The sequence below is a fragment of the Alligator mississippiensis genome, chromosome 6, assembly GCF_030867095.1.
Source record: "Alligator mississippiensis isolate rAllMis1 chromosome 6, rAllMis1, whole genome shotgun sequence".
NCBI lineage: Eukaryota > Metazoa > Chordata > Crocodylia > Alligatoridae > Alligator > Alligator mississippiensis.
The window spans coordinates 48,301,796-48,311,411 of record NC_081829.1 but is presented as its reverse complement, the minus strand read 5'-3'; the positions used below and the strand labels follow the sequence as shown (position 1 = coordinate 48,311,411).

Below are 9,616 nucleotides of genomic sequence, written 5' to 3'. Positions count from 1 at the left end.
GGCTCTGACCCTCCTCACGTGGAGAGAGAGATTTGAGTCTGGAGCCCAGGCAATGCCATACTCTCTGGGACCGGGGGACGTGTGTGGGGGAACGGAGGGAGGAGTGGCCCTTGGCTTCTCCACCACAAGCAGCTCCGTGAGGGGCAGAATACTAGACCTGGGGGTGCCAGGAGCAGAATTGGGGGTTCCGCCCCTTCCCGCTCAGCCCCTGCCTCGTGCCTAGAAACTGCAGGCTTTCCTGGGGGGGTCTGACACCAGCCCCCACGGCACGGAGGGAAGGAGGGAGCAGGGCATCACCCGCGCTGACCCCGCCCCCAGTACGCTGAGCTCGGCAGCAGCAGCTGCAGCAACTTGTGGCGCCCCGGCCCCGGTGGTCACGTGACGGCTGCGAGCGGGCGGACGGCCAGCCAGCCCGCCCAGAGGCCGGGGGCAGAGCAGAGCTCTGGGTGTGCTCGCCCGCTACAGCTGAATGGCTCCGCTCAGGTGAGGTATGGCGGAGACATCCTGCCGCCTCTCTCCCCCGGAGCGATCTGCCTCCGGAAAAGCACTCTCGGGCTTGTGCTTGGCCCAGCCGGAGGGAGCTGGGGACCGGCCCAGCTTTGCAGCCCCGCTGCCTCGTAGCAGATCTGCTGCAACCGGCGACATCCGCTCTCTGCTGCTGTCCTGGCGCTCTGGGGCAAGAGCAGCCGGGGGAAGCGGGAAGGAATTGTAAGATCAGGGCTTGTCTTTTATTTTCAGCCGATTCTTCTTAAACGCTTGTCCGGGCGCGCTGGATTGAAGTCCCAGGTTTTCACGTGGATGCTGAGCTCGTGAAGCATCGTCCCCACGCATTCGAGGCAGATCTTGCCTGGGTCAGGCTTTGAGGACGAAAAAAAGTCTTGTCGGTGTGGCCCAGGAGCTTGGCGAGCTGGACTGTCCCGGGTGAGAGGAGGAAGCGGCATTAGAGGAGTGTGAAGAACAGGTACCTCTGACAGAAAGCTGGGAATTGATGTCTAGGGTCTTTTTGGCTAGTAAATCTAAGACAGCATGTGTCAAAATTGTTTGCCATACAACTTTTTTCCTATAAAGCTACGTGTTTTGTTTTGTCTCTGTCGAAAGTTGGTCTCCTTATTCAATCAGTTGTTAAGGGCGCTGATGTGATGCTGTTGGAAAGCTTCTGGATGGGAGAGGGGTTTTTCTCTGTTCTTGTCTGCCGTATTCTTCTTGGTACTCCGAACATCCTCAGAGTTTGAGTCGGGGCTTAAGCATATTTATGTTCTGGATATGGATGAGGAGCTGTCACGGTGAAAATCAAACCCTGCTCTTAATAGATTCTTTAGGTACTTGTAAATGATCCTGTGTTTGAAACATGGTAACAGCTGTAACTTAGCATGTGCTTGATTTGTGTTTACACACTAGCGGAGTAGTGGTCAGTGCATGAACAAAAACATCGTATTCCTGGCCCTGGAAAGATTTTTCCCTGAAGTATTTATGGATGGCAGACAGCATTCATGGAGTACAAAGATCCATCCAGTAAAGCTGACTTATCTGTATCACTGGGGGTGGAGAAGGTAGACTGTGATCAGGGCAGCCAAGCACGGTAGTTATTTATCTGTTGCTCCAAACAGGCTATTAATTGCACAGGTAGCTTGGAAGGAAATCTAGGGTTATAGCTTTGGGTAGGGCATAGAAAATTTACTTGTGCTTTTGACTGAGGGAATCTTTACCAGCAGCTGCTGCACAATCTCTGTGTTTGTTTTAACCAAGCAGACAGTGTAGCTGTGAAGATAATCTTCCAAATGCAAACAGGTGCAGTGCTGTCTTTTTCTGATTTTTTGAACAGGCTGCTCCAATTCAGCAGATGTAGAAAACAGAAGAGTGAAATCAACAAGATTTTTTTTTTTGGTTGATTTCAATATTAAGCCTTTGAGAAGGTTAAGAGAAACTGTTGGGAATCCTATCAATATCGTGCTGCTAATTCTTAGGAAAATTGTGAGATGCAGAAGCAAAACCAGAGGCTAAAGTTATTGACTAAGAAGCAGAACACAACCCCCCAAATCAGACTCTGTAGAAGGGGAGAGTAGTAAAGACTTCTGTTCTTCCTCCCTAGTTCCTTACAGTTGTCAGCAGGCTCTGAAGAAAAAGTTGTGTATTAGGAGATGGAGAGAAAGCTCATACTTTCTTATAGCAGAAGAGGGTGGAACTTCAAATTTATAATGCACCTGACTAGGTGAAAGTCAGTACTGAGTGCATGTGCAGGTTCCAAGTACAGCATGTTCATAGGAATCCCAGGACCTTTCCCTTTCCTGGTGGCTGGATGGGATGTAGAAGAGGTCATACTTTAGCTTCTATTCAGGACACCCACAACTCAAATGCCATTTCTGCAAGTAATCCAATAATTTGTGTGGATTTTATGTCTGAAGGGAAACCTTGGGTAAGGCCGTGTTGTTAAAACTTAAATACTGAGGGGCAAAGACCTAACTCCTATCTTTCCTTTAAGAGAATAATTTCCCTGCTGCAGAGCAAATGATTGGGTTTATACACAAACCTAGTGATGTCCTAGATCAACACTGACCAAAGGGTATTCTCCCTTTGAATTGAATTGAACCCAGAAGCCAAGCACTGCATATAGACTTTTGTGTTTCTGTGTTAGTAGTGGCGCATCAACGATGACTGCCACAAGACACCCCTCCCCTTCCCCCACAAGATTTTCCCCATGGATGGGGGAAGGACTCATAATGGTGATGAATTGATCCCACCTTGAGCTCTACAAGGCTGGGATGAGGTGGTTGCAGGCCTGGCTTACCCATTCCCATTCTCTCCTGGCTTCCTACTTACCATCTTTTCTCCTGCAGAACACATATCACAGCTTGCTGGGTGCAAAGGAGGGGAAGATCTATGGCTCTTGAAAGTACAATCAGGCTCACTACCATGATCAGCCTGTCTCTCATTTGAAGCCCTAATAGGATTGCTTTTACCCCCTTTGGTTTTAAATCTATTTCTGTAAAATGGAAATAATTGGGTAGTGTCTTTATAAGCAGGTAAGATTGCAGTTAAAGTGGATTTTTTATCATAACTATTTTCCTTCAACAACTGAGTTGACTTCACTTACAAACAGCATAACAGCTAAAATCCATCTTGCTCCTGCAAGTAGGGGATTCTTAATTTGGCCATTAGTAGGACAGGAATAGAAATAATTATTGATTATTCTTGAAAAGAAATTCTGAATGAGCTAAATGTTTCAGGTGGAACTTGCAGAGTTAAGATGAAATAGAATTTTAATGAATCTAATATACCTATGGATGTCACTGAGAGGAAACTGGAGAAAGATTATTAGAAAACTGGTAAGCAAGACTTTGGGAAGAAAAAAGCAAATAACCCTACATAATACAGAGATATATGTTCAGGATCTGTTCAGGATCTCTTGTTCACGGCTACATTGGACAGTGAGCTTGCTCCTCAGCTGTTACAGCTGAGGCTATATTGAGTTCCTGAACAAAACTAGTGTTCAGGAACAGATGAATTGGTAACAGCTGTTTTAGAAATGGGGCAATATGGGAATAAAGGGAACAAAATAATATTTGTATGTAGTTCAGAGATGCATTTTATAACAGGACAATTTGATAAGCCAGCAGTGATGCATGCCAGATCATATTGTATGTTATTTTTGTGCACTTGTGTGAGTTTCAGAGAAGGTAGTGATTTCAAGAATTTCTTGGGGAATTGTGTTTTTGATAAAGAACACGGAGAGAGGGAAAGAGAGAATGAGAAAAATATATTGGATATGCTGGAAGGATTGCAGTAGTTTGCACAGTGGGTCTCCATGAGGTTACTTGGACAGGTGATGTGTATTAGTGGCAGCAGAGCTAGTCACCTCTCAAGTGGCACGCAGCATTTTATCTTACTTTCCATGGGTATATCCAGTGCCTTCGTAAGCATGGGATTTAGCCTTTCAGACCAAAAGCTTCTAGGCAGTTGCAGATGTCACTGATCAGAAAAACAATGCAGACCACAATTCTTGAATTGAAGATGCCTGCCTTTTGTCATCTCTTACCAAACTGTTGTGTAACCTCTGAATACTATTTCAGAGGTTTAGCAAGCTCCTGCAGTGCCCTTAGCAGAGTGCTTCCCACTGGAGGGGGGGAGGGGACAGTCTTACCTGTCTCTGCCCTCTCTGCACTTTAGGAACAGCTGCAGCTGCTGCCTTAGTAGTATGAGCACAGGATGATGCTTCAGCTGAGGAACAAGCTTACTGTATACCAGCTGCAGCAGGAGCACCAGAATCTCCTGCCCCTCTCCCCCACCTTCCTCAAATTCTTTGCTATGCAGGTGCCGCTTCGTGCCACCCAGCCATAGAAGCCAGGCAGCCCTGTGCTCTAGTTTATAGGTGGGGGCGGGGCACAAAACAATTATCTCCTGGTCCCCACCTCCTGCTCCCTCCAGGATTTTTGCCACAGGAGGTGCAGCTCCACTCCCCACGTTCAATAAATATGCACCCTGGGGTTCCTGCAGCCTGTGTGCAGCAAGTCTGCCTGGCAGTTGCAGCATCCCCGTGGTGTGGGCTGCCACTGGTGCCCTGTTCTTGCCCCATAGCAGATCTAGGGAATGTGAGGGAAGTGTTGCTTACAAAAATTCCATAGGGAGCACAATGTTGCTCCCTGCTCCCATACACTATAAGGTGTAGGGCTGCCTAGCTTCTACAGCTGAGTAGTGCAGGACTGTGTCTGCATAGCAAAAACTCCCAGGGTGTCTCCTCTAAGTTGGCATTCAGGCTGGGTGCCTACCCTGGTTACACTACTGTACTGTTTGATGTGTTGAGACTTCCTGGTATCAGGGCAGAAAATTTGTTGCTTCCAGCTTTAGCTGTTGGAAAATATCTGCTCTTCCTGCTAGATGACATTCAGGTCACAGTAATCCAGATATTTGTCATCTCCAGGCTGCTCTACTATAATTCACTGAATCTAGGACAAAAGCTAAAAGCAATACAGATGCTTCAGCTTGTGTAGAATCAGGAGGCTCTCCCCTTTGTATGTTCCAGGGAAAACCAGACTAAAAGGGAACCTCACCACCACCGGGCCTACTGCCAGGTCCTCTTCCAGGTTAAAAATATAATCCCTTATAAGGATTAAGGTGAAGAACAGAAAAATTCCATGAAGTCTACTAGCGATGAAACAATAAAGATCTAATTTCCCTGTGCAGCAGTTTGATATAGTAGTGTCGGGTTTCACAAAAAGCCCTAAGGTGGAGCATATATATATTGACTTTACTTCAAAATGGCATGCTGCCAATTTACTTTATCTAGTTTCTTCTGATTGACTTAATATGTATACACAAATGCATTCAGCTGACCTGTTTACTCATTTTTTCTCAAGAACAGGTGGCTCTAGTGGTTAAATTGTTAGCATTGATATCAGGTCACCCTGCATTTGCATAGGTTAAAATATTGTTTCCATCAAAAAGAGGATAGGTTTGTTTTCCAAGATAAAATAAATCACTAGAGATGCCATTGGTACCGAGTATGATATTTTTTAGCCTGACCATGATAAAAGTTATGTCATACTTTTTTCTGCAGGGGAACTACACTAAAGAAACAGAGGAGAGGCAAACAGAGGAGAGGCTGCATAACACAAGTGGGTTTTTGAACAAGCATTTTACAGTGGATATGAACTCTACTTTCTCTTCTGGTGAAGTGAGTATTCCCAGAAAAAATATAAATTCTCACTTAGTTTATTGTGTCTATTGCAGTTTATTGACAATAGACTGCAATTGTCTATTGCATGTCTTGGGACATGTATCTTCTAAAGCAGTTTAGAGAATATATTTATCACGAGCATTTAGAAAACCACAAAACCTTCAGAATAAATCTACTGGCAGATGGCATTTCGGCAACATACAAAGAAAGTGTACCCACTATAAGGAAAAGTATTTAACATTCAGAGTCCTGTCCAAGGCCCACTGAAGTAATGGGCATCTCTTCAAAGCACATTGAAGTTGCTTGAAGCGGTTCTCTGTATTGGAAGCTATTACTTAACTAGGGAGTCCTGCAAGCCACTCAACCTCTTACATCCCTGACGACAACCACATGCATTTTAGAAAATAAAAAAAATTAACAGTAGTAGTAGTATTATACGAAAGAAATAAAGGTAGTTCTGTAAACCAATATTTAATTTTACATACCACAGTATATATAAATGGCTACTGTGAAATGTTTTGATTCATCCCAACATAATTCATCTGAAAAACGGATTAATAGAAGCAAATAGTAGTATTTTTTTTCTTTCCTATGCAATTCATGGAAGTAACAAAGGACCTTGCTACATGCACCATATCTCCATTTCTCCTCACTTTCCATCTCGATTACCCAACACACTGGTAATTTACAGGATAATATTGCTCTTAAAGAACTAAGAGACTTTTAAAGGGAAAATCCTCAAGTTCCCATTAATTTGGAGAATCTAAACAACTAGGTGCCTAACTTGAGAAGCTCAGTTCCTGGGGTTTTTTTTGTTTGTTTCCTTGTTTTGTTTGGGGCCATGCGTCTCATTGTTAATTAGAATTGTCATTGCTTAACACTTTAAAAAAAGCAAGGCCCTATATATCTCATGTTTTGATATTTACCATAATAGGAACACACAATTAGAGGACACTTCTGAAAGTAGTTTTAAATTAATTGCAGCGTGACAAAAGTTCCCATCTTTCCTGGGTCCCAGTTTAGACCAGTTTGCCAAAGACTGGGCAAGCTCCCAAAGGGGCCCCAAATCAGATAGGTACCCACATGCATGGTATCTGAGAGGCACAACGTTTATTGAAGGCCATACAAACCTAGGTCAGTCTGAAATCACTCTCTCATTGGGGTCAAGTAACCCTTTCCACCTGCCATTTGCTTCAATTCTTGTGGTTTTACAGGTTCTACTTCATAGTTACATGCCATGTTCTAGGCCTTTTTGTTGTAGACACATCTTTGTGGTCATCTCACATACTTGCACATCTCTGTAGAGAATTTGGTCCTAAATAAAGAGGAATCCATGGTAACATTTAAACAAATACTTTCCAATCTTCTCTGGAAAGTAATTTTGGGCCAAATTTATCTCTGGGGCAACACAGCTAGTTCCATTTGGGTTACACTTGAGATGAATTGGATTCCTTTAATCCTTCTTTCTTTGTGTGTTTGCAGTAGTGGTTCCCACTAGCAACACTATAATTAAGGAACTTTCACCACTTCTATAATAATAGCACAAGGTTGTTCTGGCCATAAATGTGCAGCTAGAAACTTAACGTGAAAATAAATAGGCTTCCCCTATTTTAAATTGAAATGGGGGAGGGGAATGTTTGATTTGCTCTTGCAACTTGGATATAGCTTAGCAGAAACTTTCAGGCAATTATCATACTTCTAAATGTTTCTATCTTTGTCTAAAAATCCTTATTGATAAAGAAAACACTTGAATAACAGTTGTTAGATGCTTAAACGTGTTAAAAATGTACATGCTCACAGACTTTCTTGCTTCAGGTGTAGAAATAGATGTAGTTGGATGCAGTTGACTTTGATTAACGTTTTTTGTCCTTTCTACTGACTTGGAGAATTTTTTTTTTTTATTGACATATCACATAGGTTTATGAGTAAATTACTTCTGTAATACATGTTAATTTGCCAGCATGACTTCACTGATCAGTACAAGAAACCACAATGACATTGGAGCACTCTTTAGGATTTGTTTAAAGGTCCCTAAATACCAATTCAAATAACAGACCATAATGGCTACTGCTACTGTTAATGTCTTAAATTATGTCTTGTGGGTCTAAATTCTGTTCTTGGATATCTAAAGGCTGGAGCAACATGGTTGTGAATGTGTAAATAGCTTAGATGGCATACATTCTTCTCTCACCCAGTCAAGTAATCCAAATGTATAACATACTTGCGTAGCCCCTGAAGCTCTCAAACCTACATCTCTTTCCTAATCTACATTGCCACCCTTTGGTGATAATGGAGACAGCAGTAAGAGATAGTAAATTCCAGACCCAGTTGTCAATAAGCTGTGGAGACTCCATAGAGTGTACAATAGAATGGAAGTGTGCTCCCAAATTGCAGCATCTATGTGAAGGAGGAAGAGAGCTGTTTTGGGTACCTGTTCCCCACACACAATATTAGGAAGAGGAGAATACTGCTAGCATGCACACACAACCCATCAAAATACATTGTCTGTGTCAAAGTTAGAAGCCTGTCCTGGTCTCCTTTCCTGCTTGTTTCATGCCACAGAAAATGGGCACTTGCCAAAGCTCTACAACCATTTGCACAGTTCCCAGTCGCATTACAAGTGCATATGCAGCCACTCATCTCACTTTCTACAGACTAATGCACCATGCGCTCACTCAAATGCACACTTTCTCACAAAACCCAGGCGTCTGGGACACGCATGCACATGTGTGCGTGCACGCACACACGCACACACACAGGACTCAGGCATGGCCCCCCAACTCACACACTTCTCAAAGATTTTGAATAACCTATGTTGTTGCACCGTGTAATAGAAATGATTTCATCCTCAGAAGTGTGCGATTCAAGGCCTTGACTACATGAAGGAAAATTAATACTGGTATAACTAGCTCAATGTTGATACACTGTTGTAAACTCCTAATGGGTTGCACTGCTGGAGTGTAATACAATCCAGTAATATATTGAATTTAGCTCCTGCTTTGAACCAGTACAAGGTCTGTGTTTAAAGGACAAACTGATGTGGTTAAACTATCGTGAATGGTCGTAATACAGCCAGACCCTGTTTATTGTGAAACTCCGGGTTTCAAAAGAACAGATCAGTATAACAGGTGTTTCAGGATTAACTCTGAATTTGCAGGCTTTTCATAGGATAAAGCTCTGATACTCCTACTCATCTGTAATCATATCAAGGATGTGCAGGATTATGCCCTTCTCAAGGAGATGATTAAAGCACTGAAGAAATACTTTAATCTTAATTTGTTTACCCAAACTGTTTTTAAGGTAGCATGTTCAGTGAGGAAAATAGTCAAGTGGAAGATAGCAGTGAGGCATTGATGCATTTCATTGATTAAATGATGCCTTGTATTCATTGTTTAAAATTGCATAACCTTGCTCATTTCATTCATTAACAGAGAATTTAAAGAGCTGTCTGTTGTAATTAATATCTTCAGATTTTCTATTTTGATTAAGGTTACAAAACTGCTCTGAAACAACTGAAGTACTGGAAATATTTCCACTGATTACTGCAAGTTTGAATCAGACTGTAAGAACATAGATGGGAACCTTTTCTTTCCTGTGGCAGTGAGATGCTGTATGGTAAATTGTATTTGACAAGGCTGTTTCCCAAAGATTAACAATGGTTAGATTAAGCTGCCCTTGATTCTACCGTTTAATCCAGCACTGCTGGTTTGGTATTTGGAACAAAATATGGCAGGGTTACTGGACACTGTTCTTATCTTTTAACAATAATTCAGAACCTATAACATTAATTTTTGACAACTGAATTTTTCTTCAGTTGCCATGAGAATTTCTATGAAGAAACTAGTAGCAGAAATCCAGCAGAAATCAGTAGGACCAGAGCAGCACTAGTATGTAAGTGGAGAGTTGCATAGCTAAACGTTGCACACACATACTTCTCAGGGATAA

The 9,616-nt window shown here is 42.6% G+C and overlaps 1 protein-coding gene across 3 annotated transcripts in view; it reads left to right on the top strand.

Annotated features, from left to right (window-relative positions):
- The first annotated feature begins 352 nt into the window (after positions 1-352).
- The window catches only part of RHOBTB1 (Rho related BTB domain containing 1), an 84,887-nt gene continuing 75,623 nt past the window's right edge, over positions 353-9,616 (top strand). For 2 of the 3 annotated variants that reach the window (XM_019496696.2, XM_006278334.4), the window contains exons 1-3: positions 355-483; positions 739-961; positions 5,552-5,668. In XM_019496696.2, coding sequence (XP_019352241.1) covers positions 5,642-5,668 — 27 coding nt within the window. In that variant the 5' untranslated portion in view covers positions 355-483; positions 739-961; positions 5,552-5,641. Of the gene's footprint in view, positions 484-738; positions 962-5,551; positions 5,669-9,616 lie in introns of all 3 variants that reach the window. The other variant, XM_019496697.2, reaches the window with a different exon arrangement.